At 41.6% G+C, this 19,744-nt stretch overlaps 1 protein-coding gene across 1 annotated transcript; it reads left to right on the top strand.

Moving 5' to 3' along the window:
* Positions 1 to 211: 211 nt before the first annotated feature.
* Positions 212 to 19,543, top strand: hdac6 (histone deacetylase 6). Its single transcript, XM_063464351.1, has 29 exons — positions 212 to 342; positions 1,549 to 1,641; positions 3,336 to 3,464; positions 3,978 to 4,063; positions 5,455 to 5,539; positions 5,650 to 5,690; positions 5,778 to 5,874; positions 5,996 to 6,093; positions 6,201 to 6,305; positions 8,726 to 8,794; positions 10,621 to 10,747; positions 11,293 to 11,358; positions 11,441 to 11,500; positions 11,592 to 11,681; positions 11,891 to 11,997; positions 12,127 to 12,194; positions 12,727 to 12,874; positions 12,956 to 13,084; positions 13,161 to 13,329; positions 13,621 to 13,826; positions 13,908 to 14,100; positions 14,370 to 14,519; positions 14,602 to 14,779; positions 16,607 to 16,743; positions 16,832 to 17,044; positions 17,121 to 17,273; positions 17,362 to 17,508; positions 17,590 to 17,718; positions 18,509 to 19,543. The coding sequence occupies exons 2-29, from the start codon at positions 1,570 to 1,572 to the stop codon at positions 18,575 to 18,577; spliced, it is 3,321 nt and encodes a 1,106-aa protein (XP_063320421.1). The 5' UTR covers positions 212 to 342; positions 1,549 to 1,569; the 3' UTR covers positions 18,578 to 19,543.
* The last annotated feature ends 201 nt before the right edge of the window (positions 19,544 to 19,744 follow it).

Below are 19,744 nucleotides of genomic sequence, written 5' to 3'. Positions count from 1 at the left end.
ACAAAAAGGAAAAACATGTTTGTAAAACATAACCTACATTTTGAAGACGCTATTTGTTTTAAGCACATATGAATCTATAGAGATTTAGAGAAAAGCTCGTGACATCGATCTCTAACGGTTTTTAGTTTTAAATCATTTAAAAAAAACAGTCCCGGCGCGCGCCACACCCCTGGCTACGCTGCTCGGTGACGTCATACGCCTCAGACGGTAGCGGTGTACGGTTGGCGCTCAGCGGCTCGGAAACAACCAGTACACTTCCTGGTCGTCCCGGTTCCGGAGGCTGCAGCGGGTCTTCAGACGGATTTTGACCCGGTTTCAGGGTGTGGATGTTTTCGGCTGACTGTGAGTCCCAGTTTATCCGCTCACTCTGGGTGTTTCATACTAAGAACAAGCTAGCAGGAGGCTAACAGTTTCTGCTGCTTCACTATTCACACCGAGAGAGGATGACCCCGGTCCCGGTCGTGGTGTTGGCCACGATCATGATCTTAGAAAAAGCATTTATGCATCAATCTGAAACTGAGCTGAAGATGTAACAGATGTTGAAATCTCTAAAAATATATAAAATAATTAAATAATATATAAAATAATGCTGAAGAAATATGAAAAACAATAAACATAGTTCAGTTCAACTATATACAGATCCATAACTTACGGTGGTAGTCATTTTCAGGGCACTCTTTTTTTTAAAGTGAACAATAATAACAGAGAGAAACCCAATGAATGGCATTGACCAGGACTTGGCGAAAGTAGGAAGAAAAAAAGCTACTTTGAAACCAGAAGATACCACTGCGCAGACTGGTGGGGTTCTTTTTCAAAGAATGTCTTCCTTATAACACAATCACACGTGGAGAAGAAGTGTACTGATACAGATTTTCTAGAGCAAGGGTGATGTGCAGAGCTGAGTAACTACAGAGAGACAAAGTGGGCGAGTGTGAGAATAAAGATATGGGAAAGAGCTGTTGAAGTTAGGATAAGGAGCAGCAGTATGGATCATTCTGAGAAAGAGCTCGACAGATTTGATGTTTGCTTTGAGAGTGTTGATAGAGAAGTATAGAGAAAACCAGAAGGAGCCTCACCGTGTCTTCATGGATCTAGAGAAAGGTTATTATATGGTACCCAGAGAAGAACTGTGCAACTGCATGAGGAAGTCAGGAGTAGTGGGGAAGCATGTGAGGGTGGCGTGACAGTGATGGGTTCAAGGTGGGAGTGGGATTAGATCAGGGACCAGCTCTGGGAAACATTTTTTTTAAAAACTTCTGCAACTGGCCTCCTGAATTCCAAGATGTTTACAGAGTGTAGTTAAAGAAAAAAAAAGGTGATGAAACTCTTCAGTCTCAAATTCAAAGTGAGCAGAGAGATTTAAGTAAACAAAAAATCTTCTCAGTTTCAGCATACTTGTCTCTGTGCTATTTGAGGTTAATTAAAGGGTTTAATTAGTTTGGATTCTCATTGACACATTACACAGTCGTGACTCCTCTGTAACGAGGCTTGTTCTGGCTCGCAGGTGTGAAGGTTCTTCTTCATGTGTCTTTGTTATTTTTGGTTCAGGTGGATCTGAGTGGCTCAGTGATGCAGTCGGGGTCAGATCCTCCAGGACATGGACCGAAGCCAGTTAGAAGATCTCCTCGTCTGTCCCCTCAGGTCAGTCACCCGACACAGGGATACACCTGGTTTTAACCTTCACCTCCTTTTAAACCTTTTTGCCGCTCAGCCATAAAAGGCTGACGGGGTGTTGTCGTCACCCTGCCAGGTGGACGCACAAAGTGGATACTCAAGTTTGTGAATGCGATAACTCGAGAACGAAGGAGCTTCAAATGTCATGACTCACCTGTCAGTGGAGCCAGAATCCAGGAAAAGGTCACCAACATGTAGCCACACATCTGAAAGCATATTGATTTGCTCTCCTGATATTTAGACTGTAGTATTGATATTTTAACCTTTGCTTAAAAGTTAAATAAACTTGTCTGACATTTTGTCTACTAAAAATGTCAGACAAGTTTGAATCTCAGTGACCTCGACCACATGGTCAAGGTCAGAGGTCCAGTTTACTGAAAATCCTGTGAACGCGATAACTTGAAAACAAGGCGACATAGGATTTTGAAATTGATGCCATAGGTGCATCTACTAGGAGGCTGAGGGGTTGCACTGGTTGCTGCCAGTATTGATTTTTAATATTAGATCAGTCATTTACTCTGCAGTCACTCTTTGCGGATTCCTAGTTAGCAAAAAGTGATCAATTTAAAAAACATACCGTGTGCCGCATGTCTGAGAGCGGCCGGCCCGGGTTCGAATCCAACCCGCTCTTTGCAGCACGTCTCCCCCTCTCTCTTTCCCTCTGCTTTCCTCTCAGGCTTCACTGTATCTGCCCAATAAAGCCAGAAAAAGGCCAAAAAATATATATAAAAAAAGAAATCTACAACAAAGTAAACACACTCAATATATCTTGATTAACTTTATAGTTTAATCAATATGGCCTTCAGTATGTAGATCGGGGGTCGTATTAAAAGTGTTTAGGTTTGTTAGTTGAAGCTTTAACTCGACTGGGTTATTTTAGTGACTTAAATGACTGAGTTTGAATCTATTTATGTTTAACACCTATACTGTTTTCTTTGTCTGTGGCAGATATTATAAAATGTTCTCAGGTCAGTGACTGATTTTCAGTCATTTTAATGCAGAAAGGATTTTTAAAAAAATGTATGAACAAAATTGCATTTATTGAGACAATCCTCATCTGTCACTCCTCATAAAACACATTTTATTTGTTTCAATAATGCTAAAATGAAGAGAAAGTATAATATTGTCACAGTTACTTCAGTCAGTAGATTAGACATGCAACCCTCCTTCCTCCATATGGAGCTAGAAATGAGTAGTATAGGTCCTCTTTAGGATTAAAGTGATACGCTCGAGGTGACGTGCTCCAGATTTAACTTGTTTTTGTCAGTGTTACTATTTATGCTGCATGCGTTAAAGTTTACAGGTTGGCTTTAGCTGAGTATGAATTATTGACGAGTAAAAGTGGGCGAGGCAATCATTCATTTACCTGAGGTGAACTTTTATCTCAGATTGTCGTGCCTCTCCTTCGATTCTGCGCTCACTTTCATGTGAACACTTGAATGTTTGGATCTGTTATCAGTCTGCTTTCGTAACACCAGGAAGAAACAGCCCACCCTTTTCTTTTCCTTTTCTTCAGCTTTTCCTCTTTTAGTTATTTGAACTCTTCTTCTTCTGTTTCTTTGCGTCACGTTGGAGCACTTGTGCTTTAACCCTACAGCGTATCAATTTGCTTCAGTCGCAGCAGAGAGGTGGGCTTCAGCTGCTCCTGTTTATGTTTGCAGGTCGGCAGCAGTGAGGGAACACAGGAGAACAAAGGAGGAAACAGCCTGCAGGAGCTGAAGAGGAGAGGAAGGATGGAGAGGACCAGAGAGGAGCGAGAAGAGGAGCTGAGTGGCAAATTGAAGACACTGGTGAGACTTTGCACTCTGTTTAATATTTGAAAAGGTTAACATGCAACTCAGGTCCTGCAGAGTGTTTGGAACAGAGGTGAGATGTCTGTGCTGGACCTCAGACCATCTCTGACCTTTCCACCAGTGTCAGTTACACCTGTGAAGGTGTTTCAAGGTTTTAAAGATGGACATCCATAATAAAGTAGAGATAAGTAATGAAATAATATAAGCCTCCAGAAGCTCTTATGAGGAGACACAACGGCGTTCCCAGCCAAGCTGAGAGACTCATGTCCTGGGTCTGCTCTGGTTCCATCAGAAACTGTGAGAGGCAAACTGTTTGTTTGGTGTGACCTGCTGTGAGACTGTCATGTGGTAATAGGTGGGGGTGAATAGGACTGTCTCTGCAAGTCATAAGCTAGAGGTATACCTGATACTGGCACTTTTGCATCCTGAAACACAGCAAATTATCATATTTTATCAAAAATGAAGTTTTATTTGTTTATTTTTTCTGTGTGTGTGTGTGTGTGTGTGTAGGATCTGTCCAGCAGATCGGCAGCCAGTGGAACGGGTCTCGTTTACTCGGAGATCTTCACCCACCATAAGAACGAGTGGGACCCGAGGTAAGCAGCACCTCAGTCGGGGCTGTGCAGTTAAATCAGATTTTAATTACAGTTACATTTTTGACTAACATTGATCAGTAAAAGACAATAATTGAGTTTAAATGATTATTGTTTTATATTTTGTTTCGGTTCCTTTCAAAATTCAGTCCACACCAGGCTTCAGCACGTTCACTTCAATTTTTGTTGTTTTTGTTTTGTTTTGTTTTCTTTTCTTTTCAGTGAAATATTAGTTCATGTTTACAGATACACTGTTGAAACTGAAGCTGTCAATAAGTGACTTAAGTTTAATAAGTAATAATTGTGATTTCTGCTGTAGTCTGACCTCATCAGAAAGTTAATCAGCATCTTTGCTCATAACTGATTACCTGAGCTTCCTTTTCTTTGCCCTGTGTCCCAGTTTCACTGACTTGTGTCTCTGTTTGGCACCCTCAGGAACTCATGTTTTCTAAACAGCGAGTTGATTAATGGAGTGAATAATGCAGAAACTAATCCATGATGAATATTTAAGAGCTGGATGTTTTTTCAGATTCACAGACGGTCTCCATCATTCAGCAGCTCAGCGATTTCCTTCAGGGCAAAATTTATCATTTAAATTAAATATGAGCCTGTTTGTTAGTTTCATTTTTTTCACCTCTTACTTCTCCTCTAAAGACTGTGGTTAACTTTTAATTCATGCAAAGCGGGCTCCTGTTCTGCTTATTTGCACATTTTTTAATCAAATTTGCATCATAGAAGAAGGAGATCAGCTGTTACAGCTCCTCTGTTTTAGTTCATATGGAGCTAATGCTACAGGGGAGTCTGTCTGCTCATTTCTAGCTATACAATGTTATTCTTGGACTCTCCCAGAGTAGCTTTGCATGTGTCTTCTGTATATAGTACCATTTGTAGATAGTACAAATTACTCTTGTGTAGTATTTAATCCATTTTGAATTATTAAGAGTTTTGGCTTATGTGTACATCATTTTTAAGATGAGATAAGATAAGAAGAACTTTATTTATCCCGAGGGAAATTCTTTTGTCATACACATGCTCAATGCAGCAAGAGAGACAGAGGAGCAGAGGAATAAGATATACAATATGTACAATAGAATACAGTAATATACAGTAATATACAGTAGGATAGTGCAAAATATAATATCAAATAACTGTAACTGTAACAATATAACTATATCCTGAGAAATAAATAGCTTAGCTTAACTATCAGTGCAGGTGATTCTAAAAGTTTTCTTATTTATTCTTCTATGTCTGTAGTTTTTTAATATATCCGATATAATATATATAATTATTAATATAATTCAATTTTCTTTTTGTGCTATTGTAACAAATGAATTTCCCCAGTGTGGGATTAATAAAGTCTTTGTTGATCTATCTTTGAAATACTTTGTTTTCAGACATCCAGAGAGTCCGGACAGAGTGACAGCCATCATGGAGGAGCTGGAGAGACAAGATCTGCTGCCTCTCTGTATCAGAGTTGAGGTTAGGCTAAATAAGAGCTCCTCAGAGATGAATATTAATAAAAGTCTTACTCTTACATCCTCATCGAGTTTTATAGATAACTAATCCTGACGTGTGTTTTTGTTTTTTAGCCCAGAGAAGCTACAGAGGAAGAGCTGCTGCTGGCTCACATGTGAGTCTGCTGATCGCTGTTAAAGCGTCTTCTGTTTATGTTTTAATGTGTTCACGCATAAAATCTGCCGTGTGTGTGCTGCTGCAGGAAACACTATGTGGACCTGATAAAGTCGACTCAGACAATGACACTGGCTGAACTCCAAACTCTGTCCAACAAATATGATTCCATTTACCTCCATCCAGTAAGAACACGCACACACATCTTGTTAATTCTTAATAAGCTCATTTTGTTCTTTATGATCGATAACTGGACAGCTTGATGTTGTTAGTTGTGTTTTGCACTAAATATCTTTTGTGTTTCAGGAGTCCTTCCAGGTGTCTGTGACAGCTGTGGGTGCAGTGCTTCAGCTGGTCGATCGGGTCATGACCTCTGAACTCAAGAACGGATTCGCCATCATCAGGTAAGAGAAGCAGATCGTCCTGCTCAAGGCAGCTCCGCGTTTTCCTTTGTACACCTGAACACAGCGCTGAAATAACAGATCGATATCGTGTCTCTCGCTTCTTTCAGACCTCCAGGTCATCACGCTCAGGCCAACAAGTGCAACGGTTACTCTATCTTCAACAACGTGGCGATCGCAGCTCGATACGCTCAGATCAGGCACGCCATCAGCAGGTGTGTAACACACACTCGTCTTCCTTCATTGTGTATACGTGTGACAATCTGGGGAGCTAGTGTGTAGCTTTGTGTCTTAACATCTCAGGTCTTTTGGAGTTTTGGTGTAGCAAAGACTTTCTTTAAAAGTGCAGATCAATTATAAAAAGCTAAACCATCATCAGATGGTGGAGCTCCTCTTTCCGAGCTCCCCGTGGGTCATTGAAAGCCTGAAATCAAACAAAATAAGGACTTAAAAGGTCTTGTTGTTCCTACGGGTTTGATGCAGATGTTAAATTTTCTTACATTATGTTTAAGACTTGTAGGAAAACAAGCTAAATAATAAAATTCATGTTGTAAATCAGTGATTAAAGTTGTTTCACTGATGACGTTGGCACTTATTGTCATGCAGATTAATTTATTTCAGGATGTGATTACATATTGTTGCCTTTGGTCCATTATTACCCAGTTTTCAGGACCATAAAGTAGGTCTTTGGCCTGTTTGAAGAAGCTGGAATACATCCTTTGTATATGGGTAAATGTGTTAACACCAGTACAGACAATTGTATTTAATTGTACTGGAAAATTGTTTACGTCAATAATTAATGAGCGTTGACTTCTTATTTAACTGCAGTGGGCTTTCTGGGAGATGAACACGCTGACTGTAGGGCAAGTTACAGAATAATTGATCATATATTTGTTTTACATAATGTAATTAATTTATATCTGCATTATTAGAAATGACCATATTGAGTTTTATTGATTACAAAAAAGCTTTTGATTTGGTTGAAAGAAGCCTATTATAGCAAAACTTAATTGCTGCAGTTATATATAGAAGAAATTTTTACAGTTGTGCATAATTTATACCAAAATGCTGAATCACGTGTGATGGCTCAAAATCTGTATTCTAAATTGTTTGATTGTAATATAGGGGTTCGACAGGGTCAACATTTGCTCTTTGCAGTCTTTTTAAATTATTTTGAGTATACAAAGATATTATAATGGACTATCATTTCTGTTGAGGTCTGTTTAAGACTTTTTGTCCTTCTGTATGCAGATGACACTGGAATATTGTCAGAATCGGAAACAGAGCTAAAATAGGAATTTTTCCAAGAGGTAAAGGAAGAAAGTTACGTGACTTCTAATTTGGAAATTCTGTATTACGAAGAGTGAACGATTATGTTTATTTTGGTCTAACACTTTAAAAAAGCCTGAAAAGTTGATTCTGTTCATCTGGACGTAGCGTTTTCAGTGGGAGAAGCGTTTTATCACTCATCCAAGTGAAGGATTTACTTACCTGGATGATTGAGTGTGCATCAAAACACTTGACAATAGCTATTAAAAAACAAAAGCGGCAGGCTTGGAAAGCTCTCTGTAGTTTTTAACTAAAGCTAGAGATCTAGGATTATCTGTTGAAACTCAGTTACAGTTGTGTGAACAGTTGGTCTCACCTGTATTGCCCTATGGGTCAGAGGTGTGGGGCGTTACATGTTAAATTTTTAAAGCAGCTTTTTAAGTTGAATAAAAATGCAGCAAATTGTGTTTTATATGGAGATTTGGGTGGATTTAAATTGAATAAAGATTAAATGTAGGATGGTTGGCTGCTGGTGTAGATTATTGAGCGGAAATAGGAATAAATGATCATTTCTCGTGTTTAGTTTTTTGAAAAATCTATATGATAAAGGCCTTTTTAAAGTCGCGGTGGATATTGAAGTTAAAGCAAATATTTGATTATAGAGGATTTTCTAATTTATGGGAACATAAAATATTGAATGACAGGTATATAAAAGCAGTAACTGAGATGAGGATATCTGTCTTTATATTAATTACAGAATATTTAAGTGAGAATTCCAACTGGAAAATTATTTTTGTCGTTTAGATTATTCTGTTTGGTGTTATTTAGCAAGGTTTACATGTGGTTTTAGTCGTAGTAACGGGCAGATCTGATGGAGTCAAATATATTAAACGTTTATGTGAACTTTGTAGCTTGGGAAAACTCAGAGACGAGTATAATTATTTATTTGAATGTCGTCATTTTTAGTTGCAAAGACAAAAACATCTGCTTGTGTATTTTAGGTTGAGCCCAAATGTCTATAAGATGGCAAAGTTGTTTATTACTAAGGATATTGTTATACTGCGTAAACTTGCAAAACTTGGTAAAGAAATCGTATCTGTATTTGGACATGGGTGATTTGTTGATGGATATTTTATTTATGTATTTTTATTTTTTATTATAATGATTATGTGTATTAAAAAACACTCTGCTTTGTTGGTTTGTTTGTATAATTTCTCTTTTACCCCAGGAGGGGGTTTAATGAGAATGAAATAAACCTAGCTTCAAGCTTTACTCTGAAAATCCCAGTGTTCACATTTTGTTTCTGTGTGTGTGTGTGTGTGTGTGTGTGTGTGTGTGTGTGTGTGCGTGTGTGTGTGTGTGTCAGGGTGCTGATAGTGGACTGGGATGTACATCACGGGCAGGGCATCCAGTACCGGTTCCAGGAGGATCCCAGGTACTGCTCCTTCTCCTCTGATCCAAGATCAGATCTTATTAACATGTGAATCTGCTGACAGGCAGACAGAGCAGGCAGCGATTTGTACAAAAGCAGCTTTTAAAGATCCATCTGAAGGTTTAGTTTTACCCTTCATCTTTCCAGCCTGTAAGGTTGCGCTTCTTCTTTACTGTTGGTTGCCTAATAACTCGAGGGGCAATTTGGAGAGAGTTAGATCTATTTGTTGATAAAAGGTGGTAGTTGAAATCAGGCCTGTACATGTGAAAAAAAGTCTATGATGAAAAGGATTTATAAAAGAGGATCATTAGTCTGCATAGCTTTATAAAAATAGTGCACGCTCATGGACTCAAAGGAGTGCAGCGTATCAGCAGGTGAGGTCATGTTTTTGCTCAGCTGTGCGTAATCTCTCCAATATTTGAGCTTCCAGAAGAATCTGATTTAGATGTTGAACCTGCTCAGCTGCTTCTGCTCAGAGCTTCATCCATCATGTCTAATGCCTTTGATTAGGTTTGGGTAAAGCTAGAGCTGGGCGATATAAGATTTTTTCATATCACGATATGTTTTTTTCATTTCAGGCGATAACGATATATATCACGATATAAGCCAAATAACTATATTTGTAAGATTTAAATGTGCCGTTGCTCACAAGTAAAATGTGAAATAATCAGCAGCTTGTCTTGATTTTACTATTTATTTCCCACAATAAGTTCAACAGGGTAGATGTACTTAAGGAACATGAGACTTTTTCAGATAAATAAAGGCAAATATTGCAAACTACACAAAAGGCAGCCGCTAAAGCGTTTAAGTTTCAAAATAGAACAAACAAAACAGACTACTAAATTGTCAATTCCACTTAGAAACAAAATATTAATTCTAAAAATAAATCTTAGTTTGTTTTACAGAAGAACAGACAAAATTGACTAACTTTTGTCAATATCAAATAAACTGAGAACTAAAAGGAAATTTTCAATCTCTCCTTGTTGTATAGCTTTCTGAACTTTCTGAATCATTTATCATCTGCAACTGAAAATAGTTGTGGATGATTACTATACCTTTCTAATGTGACGTTGTTGTCCCTGGCTCTCTTTCTCTCTCTCTCCCTCCCGCTCTGTTCCTGTGCTACTGCGAGTGTAACTAGCGCCCCTCCCCCCTCTTCCCAGCGCAAAGCACAAGGCTCGCGTGCGGAGTGAAGCGGAAAAAAGTGCGAGAGAGGGTGAGAGAAAGAAAGAAAAAAACCCCACGGCTCGTGTCAAGGAGCCGGCTCGCGTCGTTCACGTCAAAAGTCCGGCTCTAAGAGCCATTTCGTTCACGACCGACACATCACTACGAAATACCTTCACACTACGGAACTTCTATGGCCCTTCCGTTCGACAATCTCTCCGGCATTGGAACCATCATCTCTTTTCTCTTCGGTAACCTTCGCTCACGCTCTCGGTTGATTTTTCTCTAGTCAGCACACTCATTTCCTCCATTACCTGGGCAGCCCGGCTGGCTGCTTCCAAAACAACTGCACATGTGCGGCTTGGCACTTGTGCTGTACGTAACAAGTCACGTGACATGACGCTGCGGCTGTGATTGGTTCGGCTCTGCGCTACTTAATTTGGATTGGCTGTTCTTTTCTTTTTTTTTAAGAGAGCAAGGTCTATCGCAATAGTTTATTTTTTCTATCGAGAAAAAGTTATTTCGCAATACATATCGTTATCGTTCTATCGCCCAGCTCTAGGTAAAGCTGTAGCTGGTTCCTGTCTAAACTTTATCTGTGTGTGTGTGTGTGTGTGTGTGTGTGTGTGTGTGTGTGTGTGTGTGTGTGTGTGTGTGTGTTGTAGTGTTCTGTACTTCAGCGTCCACAGGTATGAGCAGGGCTCTTTCTGGCCTCACCTGCCAGAATCCGACAGCCATTTTGTTGGCAGCGGACCAGCTGAAGGAAGAAACATCAACCTGCCCTGGAACCAGGTGAGTTCTTCCAAATCCTCCAGCTGACAGCCTCTTACCCAGAGCAGGCAACAGTAAAGCAGAACAAGCAGTTCAAACCCTGAAAAACATGCAAAAATTCACCAAAACTCACCTTAGCTGTGAAGCAAGGTGGGGTGGATGTTTTAAAGCTGCTTCGCTGCCTCGGGCCTGCACAGCTTTTACTCCCTGAAGAACTCTGCATGGTCTCTTTCACTACATCCATGAATCCTCTCAGTGACCTGCCTGACAGCTGCATCTTCAACATCATTTGTCCAATACATCCACTGTTACTTCTCTGCACATGTCCAAACCACCTCAGCCTCTAATGTTATCTGAGCTGTCCTGTGATGTGCTCATTTCTAATCGTCCATTCTGGTTGCTCCCGGTGAAAATCTCAACACCTCCAGCTCTGCCTGTGTCATGGTCTCCAAACTACCCCCATTGTTTCATTTTACAGTACCGTCTGTATTGATGTGCATTTCGTGACCTAGTCAGGTTTTAGTGTTATTGAACAAGTCTTACTTGTGTTCTGATGTGTTTGTCAGACGGGGATGACCGACGCTGATTACATCGCTGCTTTTCAACAAGTGCTGCTGCCCGTCGCCTACGAGGTAACACACACACACTCATACACACATTTTGAAAAATTTGATATTGATGACGTCATGTATCGATCGGTGTGTGTGTTTTCAGTTTCAGCCTCAGCTGGTTCTGGTCTCTGCTGGATTCGATGCTGCAGTTGGAGATCCGAAGGTAAAACACCCACAGACCCGAGATCAGTTTTTTTTTTTTTTTCATCAAATGCGTCAGTTGTTTCACTGTGTGTGTGTGTGTGTGTGTTCAGGGTGAGATGTGTGTGAGTCCTCAGTGTTTCCAGGTTCTGACTCACATGTTGATGAGTTTGGCAGAAGGTCGACTTGTTCTTGCTCTCGAGGTAAAACGTCCTCCTACACGCTGACATCTGATTCATCCTGACCCTGAAATCACTTTACACTCATGTTAAATATACGTGTGTGTGTCATGTACCCTCTTTCTCCAAGTAGAGATGCAATGAAATTATGTTCCAGGATATCAGAGTTTAAACGAGTTTGGCTTCTACCTGTTTGTTCATTTTGTTTTTGTTCTTTTTTTGTTTGTCTGTAGGGAGGTTATAACTATGAGTCGTCAGCTGAGAGTGCTGCAGCCTGCATTCGAGCTCTGCTGGGTGGAGCATGTCCTCCTCTAACTAACCCCACTGCTCCGTCTGACAGGTAACACCTCACCTGACATCCAGCAGATTACAAAGGCTGTGTCACCTGTTGTGTTTTTCCTTTTATTCTGCATCATCTGCACGCGGAGGACTCTCAGCCTGTTTCATTCAGACCCTGCGTGTCTTTCAGTGCTCTGCAGTCCATCTCTCAGACCATCTCAGCTCTGTATCCACACTGGGCCTCTCTGCAAGTGCTGGGTAACCCTCAACCACACCAACACACACACTCTGTAATCATAATGTTAGGACAGGTAGCTCCACATCAACAGACACAAGCTCTTAAAAGTAACATTAGCATGAAGCGCCTTGAGGCGGCTGTTGTTGTTGATTTGGCACTATATAAATAAAATTCAACTGATCTGAAATTCTAAAACCGCAGTCAGATTAACCTCCATCGATTTCTGAGTTAAAGGCCAAATTAGCAGAATGGAACCAGTCATCATCTGTGGTGATTCATAATATTATTAGGTGGATATATTTTCTTCTTTCGCATCTAAGACAACAATAAAAATAGTTTATAGATTGTTTTGCATGAGTGAGAAAACTTTTTTCCCTTGCCACCATATCAAACACAGCTTTGACCTATAAAGATGATGATGAGTGTAATTCTTAAGTTCGAACTAACGCAGGTTTAAACCCTCCAGACGGATGTGCAGAGGGAACCTGCAGGAACTAGAATCCCCTTTTCACTTCTCTTCATCAAACTTCCCTCTTCCTCCTTTCCGTGCAGAAGGCAGCCCGTCGGCTGAGGGACGTGCCATCAGTACATCGACCAATCAGAAAAATACAATGAAGCCCAACCTTGCCCCCTCTGTTGCCACGACAACAGGTCTGGTTTATGATGAGAGGATGATGGAGCATTTGAACCTGTGGGACAGGTGAGCTACCTCGACTCTGTTCGACCTGAATACAGGAAGCTGCGATTCTGTAATAATCCCGCTGATGTAACTCCACTGCAGACATCACCCAGAGCAGCCTCAGCGAATCTTTAAGATCTTCTCCAAACATCAGCAACTGGGATTGGTTGATCGCTGCCAGCGGATACCAGTTCGCTTGGCGACAGAGGAGGAGCTGTCCTTGTGTCACAGGTATGAGGCTGCAGAGTGCTGTGTGTGAGCAGCTTTACCTCACCTCCTGGTCCTCAGCACGAATATGTGTGTCCAGCATGCAGCACGTCGAGCAGATGAAAGCCACGGCGGCAATGAAGCCCAGAGAGCTGCACAAACTGGGCGACGAGTTCGTCTCCATTTACCTCAACCAGCAGAGCTTCCAGTGTGCACAGCTGGCGGCTGGAAGCTGCCTCAACGCCTTGGACCAGATCCTGTGTGGGCAGGTACGACGTGAGTGGCTCTGCTCTGTCACAAAGCTTCTTAGCATCTTACTAATAACTGACATCTGCAAACGTAGTAACAAAAACACGAGTTACAATCTCTTAAATGGGAATAACTGACCAGTATAAAGCCTTCCAGCTCTTTGGTGCACTATTTTTGAACGTTTAGCTTCTGACAGTCCATCCTTAAAAATGTCCTCTGTTCACAACACTAACTAAATGTGATGTGTGTATAATACATATTATATACTACTGACAGGCTAAGGTCAGCTGATTGGTCCGTTTCCTCTGCAGGTGACTAACGCCGTGGCCATTGTCCGTCCTCCTGGTCATCACGCTGAGAGAGACTATCCCTGTGGCTTCTGTTTATTCAACACGGCAGCTCTCGCTGCTCGCTATGCCAAGAAAGCCTCTCATGATCCCTTGATACGAATCCTCATCTTAGACTGGGATGTTCACCACGGCAACGGCACGCAGCACATGTTCGAGGACGATGACAGGTGAGGAGGAGGAGGAGGAGCTTAATAACAGTTTTTACCTGCAGTGACGAAAACGAGCTAAACTGGACTTTGTGTCTGCAGTGTCCTCTACATCTCCCTCCACCGCTACGACAACGGCGCATTCTTTCCATCTTCAGAGGACGCTGCCCCCGACAAGGTGGGCGTGGCCAAGGGGGCGGGTTTTAATGTCAATGTGGCATGGAGCGGAGGAAGGATGGGTGACTCGGACTATCTTGCAGCTTTTCACCGTGTCGTCATGCCTATCGCCACTGAGGTAACATTTATGGCACACACTGAGCAGCAGAAATTGATCAGTTAGTCAGGAGAAGAGTGATCATAATCTGATTGATAATCAATCACTTTTCAAGCAAACATGTCAACATTTTCTGGTTTGATATGGATTCTCTGCTGGTAAGTTTGCCCTTAACGAGTCCTCTGATTGGTTGGTTAGATGTGACTGAGTCCTCTGGTTAGGTGTTTAAACTGTGCTTTGATTGGTTGATTAGCCTTTAAGTCTTCCACAAATTTGTCTTCTCTCTGTAGTTTAACCCCAGTCTGGTTCTGGTGTCAGCCGGGTTCGACGCAGCCCGGGGGGATCCGTTGGGCGGCTACAATGTGACTCCAGAAGGATACGCCCACCTCACACACATGCTGATGTCACTGGCTGGGGGGCGGGTCCTGGTCATACTGGAGGTGAGCTGGGATGGTGAAATGAAAGTGAACATGGATTAAGTGAAGAACACTTGAGTGAACTGATGCGTCTCTTTCTCCTCAGGGAGGTTACAATTTGTCATCCATCTCTGACTCCATGGCGATGTGCACCAGCATGTTGCTAGGAGACCCCCCTCCTGCCTTGGTGACGCCTCTCCCTCCTCCTCACCACAGTGCTGTGGCAACAATAAACGAGGTCATCCGATACCACGTCCCCTACTGGAGGTCCCTGAGGATTGACGGTGAGTCCAGAATCTCATTCATCAGATTTAAACAGAACTTGTTCTGCTCATCTCCAGCTCCGGGTTCTATTGTTGACTCTACTAAAGCAGCTCTGCATGATTTGCAGTTAGAAATAATCTTTATTTATCGTTTACTGGGCCTCTCAGTTTATCCTCTATCAGAAATCTGGCTTTCTCCCTTTAAGCCAGCTTTGTTTTGATTGGCTTTTCTCACAGCCATGAGAAGAAGAAAGTCAGAAAAAACCTGGCTGGATGGAGATGGAATGAATTAAAACAACTGTCATTAAAGAGATCAGTTTTATTTTTACTGGACAGGAGTGTGTGTAGAGACTAGAGATGGACCGATCCGATATTACGTATCGGTATCGGTCCGATACTGACCTAAATTACTGGATCGGATATCGGCGAGAAATAAAAAATGTAATCCGATCCATTAAATATCAAAAAAGCACCTCACAAAACTTGCGACATGGCGTAACTCGGCTTATAACCGTAGCACGTTGCAGCAGTATGCGTCACGTGATAGAGCGGCTGTGTGTATTTGTAGCCTCGCTACCAAACCAGCATTTCATCTCCGAGGAAGTTATCCCAGAGAGAAGTAAAGCAAGTGTGTAAGTTCATCTCTGAATGTTTGTAAAGCATTCCCGCGTTAAGCTTAACAACCGATATATGGAGCGACTGCCTCTCGCTCTCCTGCTGCTACTTCAATCATGAAACTGCTTAATGATCAGCTGATCGGCTTTTCTGTCGCGAGTCCGTCTCTCTTCTTTGTTTTTGGCCCACTTTGCACCAGAAAGAGGAAACCAGCGGCTGAACAACAGCAGCACGTTTAAGCTTGATAAGCTGTTGTTAGAATGTATTTAATATTACTTTCTAGACCAGGATCCTTTTCTACGTAGCTGACGGCTGGTAACTGTGCAGGGGCGGATCTAGCAAAGTTTAGCCAGAGGGGCCGATAGGGCATTAACAGGGAAAAGGGGGCACAAAGACATACTTATCTTTCTTATTCTCATTTAAAATGTCTAGCTTTTAATAAATAATTATCTGAATCTTACACCCAAAGTTTTAATCTGATGTAAAATGTATAGAAGTCCATTACTCTATATAGTAACTCTTAAGTCTAATATACCCTAGTAAGCTATAGTACTTTTTCCTTTGGGAAAGTACCATCTATGAATTCTGCAATTCTGTTGAAGAAAGATGTTGAATCTATTTAATTATTCTTGAAAAATAATTTATTTCTGTGCATTTTTTTTCACCCTGCATCAAATTAAAGTTGATTACATCGATTAAGCATCATGAGGTGGAGGGTGGGGGGTGGTTCCCTATTTTTTTTTTGCTGGGAGTTTGCAACCCTATTAGTTAGGTTGCTTAATATTTCTGCTAAGTACTCTTTAAAATACCAGAATAGGGAGGATGGAGTAGGTTTAAGTTGGGTTTTAAGTTAGGTAAGGTTTATTAGATTGATCAGTGTTGCTGAACTATGAAATATTTTGGGTGCAGTGTATTTTTTACACACAGGTATAACAGAATAGCTTTAGTGTTGTTGTTTATTTAAACTTGAGTATGAACTTATACAAAATGCAGCAAGATATTAAAAAAACAGTTTTATTGATTAAAAACACACAATATCGGATTCACATTGGTATCAGCAGATATCCAAATTTATGATATCGGTATCGGACATAAAAAAGTGGTATCGTGCCATCTCTAGTAGAGACCAGATCCAAGACCAGAACCTGGACCTGGTTCTGTGTTCATGGACTCTGTTCATGTACCAGTTTATACCCATTTAATTTCATTTGAATGTCTCTTTCTGTCGTTCAGTTCCAGAGTCTGTCCGGGCAGCCCTGCCTACCCTGAAGCATCGTGGGAAACGTAGTTCTAAAGGAAAAGGCAGGAAGTCAGAGCAGAGCAGCAACGACAAACCGTCGGTGCCCCCTGCAGGACCGGAGGACTCTATGGTAACGCACCCATAAACTGAGATGAGACTCCTGATAAAGAAGGACAAATTTTAACTGAAGATGCTCCTCATTTCGTTTGTCCAATCAGACGGTGAGCAGTCTAGAGCAGCTCACTCAGGGACTGGCCAGTTTGGACATCGGTCAGACCTCAGCCAATCAGAACCCTGCATCCTCTCCAGTGGGAGGAGCTAGGCCAAAGGTCCCCCTGAGCTCAGAGAAGCTAATCTGTGAAGAAGTGAAGAAGGAGTCAGATGACAGTACACCTGCGTGCAGCGAATCAGCACACAGTATGCCGTGTCAGGTGAGTCAGCAACATTTTTTTTTATGTCCCACCCTCTAAGTGACCATGGCAACTTCCTCACTTTTATTTCTCATAGCCTGTTGGCGTGGCAACACCAGAGTCGGTCGCAGGTGTAGATAAGGCTGGAGCCGGAGCCGGGGCGGAGCCAGAGCCAGAGCCCAAGGGAGCGTGTGGTTGGTCAAAGCCTCAGACATCCCTGGAACTGATGTGTGGCGCCGACGCAGATGGAGTCAGACATCATTTAATTGTGATCATTAATAAAGTTAAAAATCCAGACGAGTGTGTCTGACTGTCCATCTCTCTGTCTCCCTCTGCAGTCAACTCTGTATGTGGTGGACCCTCTCTCCTGGTGTCCTCACCTGGATGCCGTTAAGCCCCTCCCCTCCTCGGGTATAGACGTCTTCCGGCCGTGTCAGGACTGCGGCTCAGAGGCTGAGAACTGGATCTGTCTCACTTGCTACCAGGTCACATGTCATACCTGTGCATCACATGCATCCAATACGTGTTTCACCTGCTGACCTGACTCTGCCATCTGTGTATTTCAGGTGTTCTGTGGTCGCTATGTGAACGAACACATGGTGAATCACGGAGTCGTGTCTGAACATCCCCTGGTTCTCAGTTTCTGCGATCTCTCTGCGTGGTGCTACCTGTGTGAGGCCTACGTACACAACCAGGTGATGCTACTACCTGGCTGCTTCACAGCCGGCAGCTCCATTACAAATGAAAACCAGGGGACAAGTTCAGTCTTCACACCTTAAAATCACATCAAGAATTGGATACACAGTTAATTTAACTGAACACCTGTTGGGACACATAAACCCCTCAAACAGTAAACAAAGTTATCATGCTTTGTAACGTTTACTCAGAGATATTAATGTCATGCTACAACAATAATTCACAGTGTCATAAATCCAACCCTGAGCAGTCTGTTTCAAAAGCCTGGTTTTAACAGGTTTTAATTAAACCAAATATATCTGATGTAAAAACTAATAATAGATCTTGAATTTGCACATATAAGTGTTACCAAGGCTGGTTCACAGGCCTGAACATGACCAGGAAATAATAATTAAATTAAGACTGATTGTGGTTTACTGGAGACACACAGCCAAGCTTTGTGTCGTGAAACTAGACGCACATAAAAGTGAAACTTCACGGTACATCATTGAGAATGTTTCGAGCTCAGTAAAGAAATTTCTCTGCTCTGTTCCTTCAGCATTAGTTTTCCTTTGTTTCCATTCTGTGCTTAGTTACTTTGTTACTGTGCAGGCAAAGTGTAGCCAGCTGTTTTGTTTCGTGTCACTTTATAAACACAAGCCAAAATTATAAAGAACCTGAAAAGATATGTGGACTGGATTAAAACTTTTAAAGTATGGAAAGCCATTTGTTTCAAATATTTCCTGGCTTTCACAGCCAGTGTTTATATGCACTGACAGTGATTATCACGTTTCTTCTTCTGTTGTTCAGATTCTGTTTGAAGCTAAAAACGCTGCTCACTGCGCCAAGTTTGGAGAGGAGATCCCCCCCTGGAGCTGAGCGTAAAACCTCATGTATGCAGCTGTTTCTCGCTTTTCTTCTCGCTGTCTTCCTTCTCTGTGATTGGACGGTTGAGTGCATTGCTATGGATACCAGCAGCAGTGGTGCTTCCTGGGGAAACGCTGTTAAATTCACCAGCTTTGTACGGCGTCCCACAACTGCCAAAACACAAAAACTCACATGCAAAGCAAAAGATGTTTTTATTTGTATTTTTTACTTCAGACACACAGTGATCTTCATCGTCATCAGCAAGTTGTCAGTTCTATTCCCCAAAAATGTGATCAAACACCAGCATGCTGTTGACACTTTTATTTTGAAAATCACGAGCGGAAGAAGTTGAAGAAGCAAAAAGAAGAAGACAGCCATTTTCAGAAAAACAGGAAGAATTTTGGCTCAGGAGGACTTCATTCTCAAGTCATAGTGGTGATGATGTCACCAAGAGGCCACGCCCCCTCCAGAGAGTGTTGCCAAAATGTGACTGACGGCGTGATGACCGTCCATCAGACCGAAACAATCAACATCAGAGTTTAAAAAACAAAAAAAGTCTGAAAACAGGAACTGTTATTTTTTAGAGGAAAAAAAAGGAATTTTAGTTAAAGTCAACCTTTTTTCTTTCCAGCTGAAATGTTGCAGCAATAAATCCGTGAGGATGATCAATAACTGAGTTCATTGATTTGTTTTGTTCCATAATATAAAAAAAAAATCCTTTCTCTGAATTAAAGCAGCCGAAGAGAAAACAGATCAATAGACTTTAAAAAAACCAGCTGATTGCTTTTGTTGTCGGTGAGATCGGAGGAGCTCTGTGTGCTGTGCAATAACACTCGGTTTGTCTGCCTGTTCGTAAACTCGTTATTTCTGTTAAACTGTTTGTTTGCACCAAATCAGACTGGATCAATATTCACGATCAATATTCAGTGTCTGAGGTTCCGCAGTACAAAATAAAGAAAACTTCTCATTTTCTGTCGACTTTATTGACCGGTTCATATTTTCCATCATGTGTCTCCTGCTCGAGTGCGGGGTGTTCATATTAAAGTGTCAGAAATGAGGTCAGACCCCAGACTGCTCTAAATCTGTTTTGGTTTATTTTCTACTCTGCTCTGTATTATGTCAATATCAGGTTAGCAGGTCGCTCCCCGAAAAGCCTTCAGTTAATCCAGATCTGCAGCG

Source organism: Pelmatolapia mariae, linkage group LG20 (genome assembly GCF_036321145.2).
Source record: "Pelmatolapia mariae isolate MD_Pm_ZW linkage group LG20, Pm_UMD_F_2, whole genome shotgun sequence".
Lineage (NCBI taxonomy): Eukaryota > Metazoa > Chordata > Actinopteri > Cichliformes > Cichlidae > Pelmatolapia > Pelmatolapia mariae.
This window is presented reverse-complemented; position numbering and strand designations above follow the sequence as displayed.